At 38.8% G+C, this 14,431-nt stretch overlaps 2 protein-coding genes across 15 annotated transcripts in view; one reads left to right on the top strand and one right to left on the bottom strand.

The window, feature by feature from the left end:
* nbeaa (neurobeachin a) overlaps positions 1–1,722 on the top strand; it is a 98,901-nt gene extending 97,179 nt beyond the window's left edge. For all 14 annotated transcript variants that reach the window (XM_035911703.2, XM_087847346.1, XM_087847344.1 and 11 more), the window contains one exon: positions 23–1,722. In XM_035911703.2, coding sequence (XP_035767596.2) covers positions 23–113 — 91 coding nt within the window. In that variant the 3' untranslated portion in view covers positions 114–1,722. The remainder of the gene's footprint in view (positions 1–22) is intronic.
* Positions 1,723–2,123: 401 nt separating this feature from the next.
* Positions 2,124–13,712, bottom strand: sertm1 (serine rich and transmembrane domain containing 1). The gene is made up of 2 exons (XM_006800121.3): positions 13,557–13,712; positions 2,124–5,643 (listed from the first exon to the last, which is right to left on the bottom strand). Exon 2 carries the CDS (start codon positions 5,636–5,638, stop codon positions 5,297–5,299), a length of 342 nt encoding a protein of 113 aa, XP_006800184.1. The 5' UTR covers positions 5,639–5,643; positions 13,557–13,712; the 3' UTR covers positions 2,124–5,296.
* Between the last annotated feature and the right edge of the window lie 719 nt (positions 13,713–14,431).

Here is a 14,431-nt window from a genome sequence, read left to right as displayed (position 1 = left end):
TTACTGTGTTCTCTGCCCTCAGGACTTTGATCACTGGCATGGCGTCTGGCAGCATTGTGGCATTCAACATAGACTTCAACCGCTGGCACTACGAACACCAGAACAGGTACTGAGGACAGTGCGAGGAAGAGGACGATGGAGGGAGGAGAGGAGGTGATGCATTCTGCTGTGTATCTGCAGCACAGGGGAAACTACAGGTTCAGAGACGATGGAAAAACAAGTACCGGACCTTAGGCTGTATTCCCTTGTGAAGTTCACTTGATTTTAGGATGCGACGGCGCTGGTGGAAACTGCTTCCTCTGTGCATACGTGTATGTACGTGCACACACACGTGTGTAACCACAGACACTTAATACCCAGAAGATACACACCAAAACCTGCTAATAGAATAAGGAGACCGCAGAGTGGGGAGGGGGAGGCAAGGTGAGCAGATATTGTAGAGGTCTTTCATACCTGTACCACTCACAGGACTGGTACATTTGCTGTTCCTCAAAGAAATGCTAGGTTTTCTTTTCTTTTCTTTTGGCTACGTTTAACATTTTGTTCTTTACTTTTCATTTGAGGAGATGCCAGCACATCGATTATTGGGTGGATAATTAATGAAATATGTATCTAAACTGATAAGAAATGGTCAGAAATGAACCAGCTCTACCCATTGTTCAAAAACAGGTGCTATTGGCTTGATCTTAAATTCACCCTTGAAAAATTGCTGGAAGGTCTAATTTTTTAAAATTGTTTAATCTTGTTTAATTTCACCTGTTTTATTCTTTTCTTCTTTTTTTTTTTTTTTTGAATATTCATTTAGGTTTTTTTTGTTCTTTACCCTCAGCAGGCTTAAATCAGATTTTTATGTAAATAAGGCTCTGCTTCCTTCAGAGTCTACACTTCTACTTTCACTACACGAACTGCGCTTATCACCTTTAATTTATTAATGACTTGCTGTATGTAAAATACTGTGTAATAATTATTATAATGTTGACAAGGCTGATGGTAATAACGGTGGTAAATGTTTTGCCAGGGAAGGTAATGATAAAGAGGTCTTACCAGTGCCACCAAGGATGACGAACACAAGACTGACATGATTTCCTTTGTATATTTGGTGATCGTTCTGTCAAATATGTACATATAGTCTCGGTTCAGGCTTGGCGGGAGACTTGATCAGCTGAATAAGACTGGAAGCGCAAACTTTCACTTACCCACATTTGTTGATTATTTAAAAAAAACAAAAAAGAGAGAGAATCAAATCAATGTAAAAGTTTTGTTTTGTATTTGCACTTTGCACCAATCACATATCATTATTTATTAGCTTGGTTCTTTCTGGTCGGCTGCCATTTCGTTTAGGTCCATTTTCCTACGGGATTATTTGTGCATTGATGTTTGTATTTAAAACGTTGAGCTCATGTGTGATTATAAGTTTTACAACCTCACAGTTGTAAGCAATATCATGATTCTGTAGCTGATAGAGGCGGGACGGAGGGCGGAGAGAGAGGATGAAATGTGAGATGTACCGTATGTGTGAAGCCATCTTGATCAAATGCGCACATGCACATACTCTATCGACAGGTTCAACTTACGTATCCAAAAAAAGGTTAAATATTTTTGGATCTATGAAACCCTAAAAAAAAAAACTATTGTATTCATGTTTTATTGCAAAGATGTAAAATATGACGTGTGAGTTGGAAAAAAATCATGATAAGAAAATAAAATATGCAAAGAATTTGATGACTTGGCTTTTCACTGATCACAAACGTGTATCACACGTACATTTATCGCCATTTTGAGTGAAATCTTACTTCCATAAATGCGATTTCTAGTTAAAACGCTGCATTTTGCACACACTTGACATTTGTTGAACTACCTGCTGTTTTTTTTTTCTTTCCTGTTTGTGAAAATAGCAACATCCTGCATCACAGACATAAATACGCCGTTAGTAGTACAAAATTACCACTTTCAGTTTTCAGCATTTCCTGCATTGTTCTTTTCTAAAGAACCCATTTAAACCTACTCCTGTGGAGCTTCTTCAAATAACACAGGAACAGAACAGTCCTCCTCCTCACTGAAAGTTGTCTCAGTGATTATATAACCTGAAATTTGACAGACGACATTAAAGAGAGGTTCAGTTTTATCTATTTTTTTATTTCACCAGTTTAAAATAGTCATTTGTTCCCATAGCTGAACATCTTTCTGTGCAAAATTAAACCAAAAGCTAAAATTATACACTAGTTGTTGAATTTGTGAACTTTCGCTGTGAAACTATAAACAGATTATTATTTTACTGCTTTGCTGCAACTCTTAAAAAACACAGTCTTGCTTGCTTGGCTGCTTATGAAAATGGCCACACATTGCTCTCATCAAACATCATTTAATAATTTGATTCAATTCAGTTTTATTTATTCATTAAGCAGCCTGAACTGTTAATACAAGGCAGGATGCATCGTTTTTCCAATCTTCTTTTGTGAGCCCTTACCAACTGTAGCTTCAGTTTCAATTAAATTCCATTTTATTTACATAGTGCCAAAACACAACACACAAAGCGCTTTATAATGTAAAGACTACAATAATAAAGAGAAAACGCCAACAATCGGATAACCCCCTGGGAGCAAGCACGTGGCAGCAGTGGGAAGGAAAAACGCCCTTTTAACAGGAAGAAAGAAAATGTTTGTTTTCTAATGAAGTTTCTAAAACACGCCTTTCATATTCATCCAGTGCATCAAATGTAAGTCACTGAACGGCCATTGGGAGTAACTTGGGGGTTCAATGTCTTGCCCATGGACACTTCAGTAAGCCACTGACTCCGTGATACTAGGTCTGCAGATTTTAAACATGCCTCACCTCTTTGTTCATAAATATATAGAATATATATCTCTTTATATTTTAAGTGCTTCTAAATAAGAGAAACATTGGTTTTGATAAAAATTTACATGTCAAACAGTTAAAACGACCAGGCAGTAGAAAATAACACTAGTTTAAGTATCAATGTATGCCACTAAAAGTGAATTTTATAGTCTAAAATTATAAATGAAATATTAAAATGATATGACTTAATTTTATACTGAAACATTTTGATTTCTATTTTTTTTTAATTAGATTTAAAACTAATTACTTTAAAACGACCAGCACTTTACAGTCTGATTGACTGACTGACCTGGGTGTTTATTAATCCGATTACAATAAAAAATATAGTAAAATAATAAGGCTGTGGTCACTATTTTAATATTAAAATTAATACCACCTCATGTTTTAAAAGAATCTGTATTTGAATGTGCTATTTAATGCCATCAATGTTACCTGGAAATATTTGCAGTAGTTATTACTTTGTAATAACCATAAATCAGGCCAATATGTTTACATATTGTAAAACATTAACTGTACAATTACAAACTACACTTACTTTTATTTGCACATTATCAGCCCTAGTTATTAATCTCTTTATTTATACTTTATACTATACTACATCTACCATTGCTCACCTAAAAACTACGTTCAATACCGCACTCTATTTATGGTTATTATTGCTTTATTACTATATCGCGTACCCACTTTTGTTTCCACTGAGCTGTATAGCCACCGAAAATTCAATTATTAAGGTCTTGTATACCTAATTATGGCATCTTATTGATGTGTATAGTGCAGTTTTTATAAAGATATTACCAGAATTGGCCAAATATTAATAATAAAAGATGAATAGATACATAATTTTGTATATATTTTTGGGTTGTATGTGGCATTTTTTCAATCATTTAAAAAGAAATTAAAATCCAGGGATTCGTGGATTGGGAAGAATGAGCTGAAGTGAAACTACAGCAAAGCTAATAATTACATCCAGTTTGTTTACAGTATATTTGACGCTTTATCTTATGCTTAGTATCCATTTTCCTAATTTTGCAAGACAAACAAATCCATTAACACCTCAATTATAATTGAAATGATAAACGAAAGCATTGCCGCTAATCTCTTTTTTAATTAGTGTGATGTTTCAGCATGTATAGAAGTTGAAGGGATTTTGTGATTAAAGTTTATACATGGGGTAGTGCTGAGTCTGTCAGACCGTACCACCTGAAATACACAGATTAATTGGAGAACAGTGAGGATTTGTCAAGGAGTCTGACAGCTCTGGCTGTTTTTATTGCTTGTGGCTGTCATCTGTGAGCCTTTGTGGTCTTTACAGTTTATTGACTTTTCTGACAAAGTGTGGTAAAGATGAATGAACCGTTTTCAAATAATTCTCTCTGTACGTGCCATACATTTTTGTCACAGTGTCAAAAAGACTTCAACTCACAATATTAAAAAATAACAAATAAGTAAATGATGTATTTTCAGAGTAAACAACCATTTCTCTAACCGAAGCCTGGAATAAAAGCTGATGGCAGCACAGAGCTGCTGTAGTCTCTATGGAGACTGGGATCGGACGTCTTATAAATTGACAGGCAAGAGTGGTAATCTGTCACGCTGGTAGACCTGTCTTTCAGGCTCTGAATTTTCTCTTGTAGTTGATGCCACTTTTGACCAGGCCTGTCTGGAGCTGGAGTCCGTGGGTGCCTGTCTGTCAAGTCTCCAAGCATCATTTCTTTCTTACCTTCACATCCACATCACCGTTATCGGTCCTCTTCTTGTGCAACCTCCTTTCTTCATACTTTGAATGATTACAAGCCAACCTGACGTGATCACAGTTTGGATGTATCTCGCCTTTTCATTTCCAAAACCTTACTGAACAGCTGAGACGCATCTATGTACTTCATGTACAAAGTTAAAGAGCTTTAATAGGATTTTTATACCGAGTTTGCAATGTAGTCTACAGACATTATGAAGCATGCTGTACAAGGCTTCACTTCAAACAATAGTATTTCTTCTAAGTTGAACACGAGTGCAATACGAGAAATGACAAAAAGAAAAAAAGAGGAGAAAAGATAATGAGTCCCTCATTATGCTGTTCCCCGCAAAGGGAAAGCAGAATCTCAGATTCATTTGTCTTAATTGTGAAAGTAAGACTCAGAAGGGTGCGTTCACACTCACCCTTCAAGACCTCTTCATCACATTATAAGCGATATTTCCCCTGTGCCTATGCAGATTGCATGGCCCCGCCAGAATTAGAATATGCATGCACGGACTGTAATGCCATTATGTCAGCTTCTTTGGGGCTGACAAAAGGTTTTTGTGTTTGTATGTCACAGTGAGGAGGTGCTGGACCTCTGTGTGCTTTATATGTGTGCGCATGCTTGCCTTTGTTTGCATGGGCATGCACGAATGAGAGCACATGTGCATATGTCTGTACTGTATGTGCTCCCTCCCACATCCCTCAGGTGGAGAGTGCAGAGATGGTGGACCTCTGAGATGAGATGCTACATATCTCCATGTTGGTGAAGGAGCTTCCTCCCTCGCTGCTGCAGTCGGGGACAGAGGAAGAAGAGGAGATGATGTTCTTGAGCCTGTGTAGGGAAATGACGAGCAGCGTCAGAAGGAACACCAGCAGGCCGAGAAAGAGCCATACATAAACATAAACATTCCCTGGACGCCCCGGAGATGAGGCGGCCGCAGATGTGGAGGCAGAGGTCGGGGAGAAACGGAGGAAAGTCCCATTGTCTACTGACGAGATTCCGGTCTCGTTTTGGTCCATCAACGGAACGTCAATCCCAGACATCCTGACTGTTGTTTCATCATGGAATAACAAGAGAGACAAAAGGAAGAGGAGGGAAATTTATTAAGGAGCAAAAACATGTTTAGTTTAAAAATCCAGTATTTACAAAAAGCCTTTAAAAAGTAATTTCTCTTTGTCTGCTGAAGAATGGGAGATGCTTCCTGATGCCCTCACATCCCAAACAGCCTTGGTTGGAAATGATCAATTAAAAAAATGATTTTTGTTTATATTAAAAGTCAGGAAGCTTTTTGTTTTACTTTTTTTATGCCGATGACACTGTCATGAACAGCAGGGGGAGTGCTTGTCTTATTGAATGCCTGTTAGGCTCGGTGCCCAAAGCTGTGCGTGCTCATAAATGAAGCCATCCTTATCTGATGAAATTAAACCCCTTATAATCAGCTTTCACAAAGACAGATGAAAACCAATCCTCCCCCACTATATATTAATATTGTTAATAATATTCCATCACAAATTACTGCATGGCACAAAACTGGCGAGGAAATGCGAGCGACCGCTGAAGGAGCAGTCAGAGTCTTTGTGCTGGTGAGACACAGAGGGGAAGGGGGCTGTGCTGAATTTGGGTTAGACCAGCCTTGTGTCTTGACTTGATCTATGACAGCAGAGGAAAGACACTTCAAAGCGAGGAATAAATGACCATGACCGGTATGAAAGCTAGAGGTCAGCAGCACACTTTTCATCTCCCAGTGGTGTGAGCTCAACTTCTTTCTTATCTTCTGTTCCTGGCCTCCTTTTCTCCCCATTTTTTATAGCCTACATTTCAGCATGCCCCATATGTGAGCCCGACCACTCGTGCGATATTAAGGCTGGAGAAAATTATACTCCTGCCTTTTGATCTGCAGTAATCACCTCTATTAATCAGATTAGCGCTGCTGAAAACTGCGAAAGTAGCTACAATGTAAAAACATGTTAGAAACTGGAAGGTTTCACTTTAAATGCTTTGCCATTTCATTTCATTATGATGTTTCATTCTGGAAATTGGGAATGTTGCTCTGACAATATTAATAAAAACATAAACTTGTCTCAGTGTCACAAAGTGTTCTCTCAATTTTGTAGTTTGCTGCTCAGATACCAAATCAGTTTGATGTGGACTAATAATCATTTATTTAACCTGACCAATGAACACTGTGTTTTAAATTTAATAATACTACAAATGGACAGTTATCTAGTAGATTTAACCTTCATAAGCCAATTAGTTAACTAAGCTTGAACTAGCTGCTTGTTATTCTGAATTGGCAGAGATTAAATGATGCAAGTTGAATAGCTAGCTGGTGGTGAATGCAAGTTATAAGCATTTTCAATCTATTAAACGCTCATAATGCTACATTGTTACAGTCATTAGTATTTATATATATTATTATACACTGATAAATCCCAAGCAGCAAACCTCTGGGTCTGAAAAATGATAATACAGAAGTGCAAAACTGAAATTCTTCAAATGGACATTTGAGCAACTGAAGTCCATGCTAACCTTATGGAAGCTTGTTTTTGACACTATTTTGATTAATTAATTGCATTTTTCATCAGTAGGCCAAACGTTTTGGTTAGTATCTCAAGACATTCACACAAAATTTTAAATAAGTCATCTCTAAATTTGGATTTACCCAGAAGTGACTAGAAACTGCGAGATACTCAGTGAATAATTGAAATATTGAGAAATTTCTACTTCTGTTCGATCCTGTTTGTTATCTAACAAATAATTCCCTGTCATGCAGTTGATAAAGTAGCACACAGTAAACCGAAAGTTCAAATTTTATTAGCAAGTTGCTTACATCTAATTAGCCATTTGTGGATAGTCTTAGCTAACGAAGTTTGCTAAAATATTAGCTAACAACTGATTATTAGCTTAGCACTCCGTGCTTTCTTTCAGATAAGGTAATAAATGGTGGGAGGTGTAAAAGATTAGGCTCCTTTTTGATAAGGTTTACAGTTAAGGCTGCCTGCCCACTTTTTAAGAGCTTCATTTTATCCACTGACGCTTTGGAAAATCATTACTCAAAGAGTTATCAGACTCGAACCAAGCCAATAAGCTACTAAGTGAATATGACCATTAAAAGATTTGATTTGGATAAAAAATAAATAAATAAATAAATAAAAGAAAATGAAAAGACTGTGCAACTTCAATACATTTGGCAGGGAATGAACTAATCATGCCAAAATGCACACCAAATACCAGCTTCCAAAGGGACTAACTTCAAGCCTTCACAAATGCAGTTGTTTTCATCTAAAATATTGTATACTACTACTACTACTACGTCTAATAATAATAATAGTTTTGTATATATGTATATATTTTTTGTGTTGTGTGTGTAGTAAAGTATTTAGTACCCTAGTTACTGATAGGGTGCTCCTAACTGCATCCACCGCTCTCACTTTCTACGATTTTGCGCTCTCTGAAGTTTAAACATTTCCATGATAACAGTAACCTCCACCAATCAAAGAGATCTCTGTTTCAGCTGAGGATTGTGGGTAGAGTTCTTTTCCACAGCACTGCAAATTAAACACTTTTTTTTTTTTTATTAATAACACAAAGTTGATATCCATACAGACTCAAGGTTTCCACAGCAACACATAGCAGCATGCCACAATGTTGCACTTAGTAACAGTGGATAGCTGAATGGTTACAAAATGACTCCAAATCAAAATCCCAGTGGGGAAAATGAAGGGGATTTTCACTTCTGGAAACTCACTTTTCTACTTTCTTCTTTACTCGACTATATTCTACATATTGCTGAATAGTTTATGTTTTGTCCTTGTCCTCCACTATGCTCTCCTGTCGTGGCCTTGAGGCTGGTTCTACTAGAGGTTTCTTTTTGTTAAAAAGGAGTTCACTGTCACCAAGTGCTTATTAACATGGGATCATCAGATTGTTTGGGTTTTCTGTCTAATATCTGAGTTATGTACCTTACAATGTAAAGCGCTTTCAGGCAGTTGTTAATCTGAGATTGCTCTGTATAAACAAAACTGACCTGAATGTGCAAACCAGTGGGTGACAAAGAGTGGCTATATCCATCTTTTATATACAGTCTGTTTTGTTGCACAAAGTTTCAGATAATTTCATTTGTACAAAACTTTCTGTGATGATTTTTTGCTTATGAAGTTTGGCAATTTGGCAGTCCATTCCCAGAATCTTTTCTTCCCTACATATTCACTCCATTTTATTCTCTTACGCTCTCTCTCTGGATGGTACATTTGGCTCTTTAATTTAAAGCCCAAACTACCTTCAGGGAGATGCACAGCATAATGAGGAGGAATGAGTTGGGCTGCAGCCTTTCTGCGTACTCTCTTGCCCTAACTCTGTATTCTTTATCAAACGCTCCCAATGGTTGTCCTGGCCCAGTGAAAAACTGTCTTGCCGCTTTTGTTAGCTTATAGTGCCTCTATTTTCCACCCAGACTCTTTTGGAAACTTGTATTGATATTCACTGCACACGCTCACGCTCACATTGCCTTTCATTGCTTCTGCTGTCTTTTTGCAGTGCATCGTTCTCTGTACTGTTTTCTCTCCCAACCTGACATCTTTCATTTAGTGAATAAATTTTTGGTCACATTAGATTCCCAATATATTGAGGTTAAAAAAATGTCAGTAATTAGTTGTGTACACATCTGAAACATCCCCAAAAACTTCCCAGTGAACTCCTGCCTACTAATCTATCTTCAAATCTCTCTTGTGACCTTCTTCTCAGCCACATTTCCTCATCTTATCTGTTGGCTTCGTCTTTCCATACCACTCTTTTCTCCTCTGTATAGGTTGTTGATTTTAATGATACGTTGTTTTGAAATTTGCACTGAAGCTTGTTCATTGTGAGCTGAAGTGGCTGATAATTGTGCTTAATGATGCTTTTTGTATCCAGGCAACGAGGCACGCTCAGTTCTTTTTTTCAAGCTAATCTACTTTAAGAGGGCAGGCCATGCAGTCCTTCTGACTCTGGAGGTGAGCCATACACATGCACACACACACATGCACACACCCGCCTACATACAATAAATACCAGTAGCTATTTTCCTTAGGAATTGCTGCAAATGTAGTACAGAGAACACAGAGGACTAATTGGGAAAATGAGCTATCTTTATACAGGAAAATTATATGAATTTTAAAAGTGGCTTGGCTTTCATGTATTGGAACATGAGTTGTTTATTCCTGCCTTCAGTGAGTCAGCAATCTCACATCATGTGCTTCTGTTAACAAATTCATGGTTTTTCTTCTATCTGTCAGGTAGAAACCCAAGTCTTTGACTTTATGTATCAATTCTGTTGCAAAAGTTTTCTTTGTTGATCCTTAACCGCATCCGGCAGTGATGTAGTGCACAAGTGTACGAGATCCCAGAAGGCTGTCAGCAAAAATATTTACACTGTGTTAAGTTAAAATTTTAAGTGGCCTTCGTCTTATCTCTTGTTTTTCTCTGGTTGTGCTGGATCTGGGTTTTGTATAATGTATAATGTTTTGCTGCAATCAGGCCTTGCTCACTATTCATTCTGCTGACTTTGGACAGATCGTTGGTTATTTGCCCTTGAGCCTCCCTATACCTCCTTTCTCTGACAGAGAGGATAAAACGCTGGCTGCCTAAGATGGACTTAATTTCTTTTGCCTGTTTTAATGTGTGCGCTTTATTCCCATCTTTTTATGTGTGTCCCACAGAGTTGTCTTCTCAAAAAATGATGTATCTGCTCAGTAATTCATGATTTTTATTAAGATTGCTCATAAACATGGATATCAGATATGCAAGCCCATGCTTAATACCTTGTGAAAATCCTTACATCCTTACAAATAAACAGGATTTATTTTCTAGGTGTAAGGTCGGCGACATAATTAAAAGCTTTGTGATCTTAAATACTGCAATTGTTGCTCAGAGAGACTCTTTTTTAATAGACACAATATAACATTTTTTTCTATCCATGCTGTCAATGTCTTCCTATTCTTGCCACATCTCAGATTCACTGAAGTGTGATCTGGACTGCTCTCACACCTCCCTCTGAGCAGAAGCTGCTTTTTTAAAGCCAGAATGGCCCCTCTGTTGGACAGCCTCTCCAACAGAGAATGAACACCACTGCTGGTAGCTGCTCCTCTGAGAGGAAATAGGATGAGTGAGGGCCGTACCTTGAGGCTGGACATCAGCAAACTTTACTTGACATGACTTACATCTCTGTCCTTTAATACTTTTCTCCCAGTTTTACTCCCAGTCAGGGTTGCACAGAGTTCAGCACTGTGAGACTATTTTGCCTTTTAGTCCTCTTATTCTCATGTTTCCTCTTGAGTCTAGCAGCCTGGAGCTCATCAGTGGGTTCTTACTGAAGTGCTCTCTTTTTTTTTTTTTTGCTCTCTGATATGACTTGTGTCTGATTAAGTATTTCAGCTTTTTATTCCTATAGCAGCATTGGTTTCTGGGCTTTGTCACAAACTTGAAATATGTTCTGTATAGACACGGCTCTCTGCTGCACACTTCAGCAAATTTCTCTGCGTATCTTCACTGTTGCTTTCTTAGACTTTATATGTATATATATATATATTTTTGCCACTGGTCTATCTCTATAGACAGTGAGCCTCGATTCCCAAGGCTCTCTCTTTTTCCTGATCAAACTCCTTCTCTTTGATCTGCACAATTTCTTGAGGTCTCTCCTCAAACAACCTCATCCTCTGCTACTGGAGTATGTTCAGCCAAACTCCTTCTGAGACACTGTGCCGCGTAGCTTCCCGTGCTCCACTTTCTCAATCTGTTCTTCACCCAACACCCTCCTAATTTTCTCATCATCTCTGTGTAATCTTCTTCACAGTCACCATTCAGCTTATGCCTCTGCCCATTCGTCCCCATCAACCCTCTTGTCCTATTTTGCATGTTTTCATTTCTTAGTGCGTATCGTCTTTTTTTTTCTTCTATGCTTGTTGATATTGCTGGACAGTGCACGTCTTTGCAGTTTTATACCCGATGTGTCGATAAAATCATAGAACAAAGCAAATCTTACTGTGCTTTCTTGTAAGCCTTGTATGAGTCTAATATTAATTACTTGATTAATAAATGTTCAGTCTTTACGCAAGTCTTTTTTTTTTTCACATTCAGCACCATTCATGCTCATTCAGGGCCAAACAGAGACAGCTTTGGAGCCTCTCTGCAACTTTTTATTAAACCTTGTGATGTCCGAGAAAGAAAATAGGCCCGGCCATTGCTGGAATTTTAACAATCCATGCATGCGGCTTATGCAAATATTTACTAAAACTGAAAGTTCCCACTGAGATGGATTCTCGTGTTTGTTTAGTTCTGGTACTAGCCCTTCACTTCATGAATAATGGACAACATCCATGTGTTTCAAAATGTCATGGCATTTGGACCATATTCTTTTGTGGAAGTGTGTGCATGTGTGTTGATGCACACATACTTTTTTATGCACGAAAAAGCAGACAAGAGGAGCCAAAAAAAACCCCTAGAAATCCTGGGGATATACATTGTATTGGATGCATGCAACACTTGTACATGTATACTTCTATAGTCCAAATAGCAGATTACTGGGAGATAAAAGTAACCTGGATTTCAGCCATGCTACATATCTTATATTCAAAGCCAGATCAGCTGAAAGCAGACCCAAGCCTCACCACATGAATTCCAATTTGCTTCTGCAGTTGCAAATACCACAGATAACACACAAAGGGTCAGAGATATGCAGGAATGATGAAAGTATGAAGAAAGAGATGTTACAATATTCACCAGAAGCTGTAAACCGTTTCTCCGCTCTTCTTGTTTAGCATGACAACAAACATCATCTCTAGTTTTTTGTGCACTTAACCAAAGCATTAAAAAAATGTGCACAAATATAAACATAACTGAAGAGGCTCCAGATTTAGAAAAAGGAGGAGTTGAACTGACTGCAAAACCGCTAAAGAGCAAACTGCAGTTTCTATTCTGCGCTTTTTACATTTCAATAGCAAAATCTCGAAGCGCACCTGACTGCACTCAAAGCTTTACCGGGGGTCGTGCCCCGGTGTTCAAGCTGCTATCTGATTCTCTCAGATATTCAGGGCATGAAAGTGCTGGTTTCAAAAGGCCAAATTGGAGTGAGATCTCAAAGGTGCTGCGAAGGGTTTAATCTAACTGACAATAAGGTAGCATGAGTTAACCCACGAGCAGACAGGAACAGTGATCATCATGAATAGGAAACACTGGACGATTTTTTGGTCAGTGGCCAGTGTGGATAATGAGCTCCTTGCTTTGATGTTTCACTGTGTGTATGTGTGTGTGTCTGTTAGTTCATCCCTGTGGTAAACTGTATTTTTACACCTCATTCTCATATCTGTTAATTACTCCTGATATTTCTGAGCGCCGTGGCATAAAACCCAATGCTGAGTTAGTCTGCCTCTGCAGCTCATTTACTCTCTGATTATTGTGATGAGCTGAGTGACTCATACATCAGTTCAAATGCAAACAAACCCCGCTCTTGTCAGGTTTGCTCTGAAAGGACGCTTTCCACACCCTCTTGGGGGGAACAATTGCCCCACTCATCGCTTGTCACGCTTTTCCTCCTTTTCCCAACTGTCACACAGGAAGCCCGCTCACCTTCCAAGTTGGTGACTAAAATGAATTCTTCCCGCCATGCATGCGTACATCTCGCACACTTTTCCTTTTAAATCTCTCTGACTTTGACAGAAAGGCTGCCGGTGACAGCAGCTTCACCGCAGCTCTGCGGGTGTTGATAAACCATAAATAAAGTTGTCTGTGAATGAAGAGATGAGTTCAAGCTGAATAATCTCTCTGTGTTTAGCAGGATCCTTCCTTATAGATCTCATCAACAGATTCCCTGCTCTGTCTGGTTCATTATAATAATTTGGAAAAATGTTGTAAAATAAAACAAAGTAGCCTGAAGCATCAGCAGCATGCATGCAGTTGCTGAGAAAAGAAAGAGGAATAGATACAGACCTTTATTTTTCTTATGCGAAGCAGCTGCTCCTCTCTCACGTTGTGCAAAAATCCATCTCTTGTTTGGTCTTTCAGCCGAGCAAACCAGATCTGTTGCCCCTCAGAGCTTCCCCGTGAGCCTCTCCTCTCTCTTGCTCTCTCTCTTGCTCTCTCTCTCTCTCTCTCTCTCTCTTGCTCTCTCTCTTGCTCTCTCTCTCTCTCTCTCTGTCTCTCTCTCTGTCATTCAGTGTGAAACACGGCCATACAGGCTCGACAGCCTGAGACGAAGCAGTCACATATGGGTCCCTTCTAGAAATGGAGTAACACATATAAAAGGCCTACAACAAAAACAAAAACACTTCCTTTCCCTGAGAAGTGGCAAAGATGGGCAGAAGAGAGGAAATTTTAATTCCATCCTCACCTCTCTCCTTCTTCCACTTCTCCGTCTCCACCCTCCCACTTTTCTCTTTGCTTGCTCATCAGCTTCAATAACGATCACACCAACGGTCTGACACATTCACAGAGCAGAGCCGCCTGACACTTAATAAGCTGCTCGTGAAGCCTGTTAACGGCACACCACAAGTTGTCAGACAGACACGCAGGTAAATGAAATGACAGTTTTAGCCATTTTAATACATTTCTGTCATTGTGTGCTCAAACACACAATTGAGCCGCCTTTGTTTTGTTCTGTTTGTATGAGGGACACACGGCCCAGTTCTGTGCTCTCAGCTAAACTGTGTCAGTAGACAGCATCCAGTGGTGAGTAATAACCGGCTGCTGTTGTGGAGAGGCAGACCGAGCTGTTTAAATGAGACCCCAGACCTGCGGATGAATGAACAACAAAAAAAAAAAAAAAGTGGGGGGGGGGAGGCCCAAGTGGAAAGTCGTAGCATTCA

This window comes from Neolamprologus brichardi, chromosome 10 (genome assembly GCF_056152115.1).
Source record: "Neolamprologus brichardi isolate AB-2024 chromosome 10, ASM5615211v1, whole genome shotgun sequence".
In the NCBI taxonomy this organism is placed as follows: domain Eukaryota; kingdom Metazoa; phylum Chordata; class Actinopteri; order Cichliformes; family Cichlidae; genus Neolamprologus; species Neolamprologus brichardi.
The sequence above is the reverse complement of the archived record's forward strand: the minus strand, read 5'-3'. Positions and strand labels throughout refer to the sequence as shown.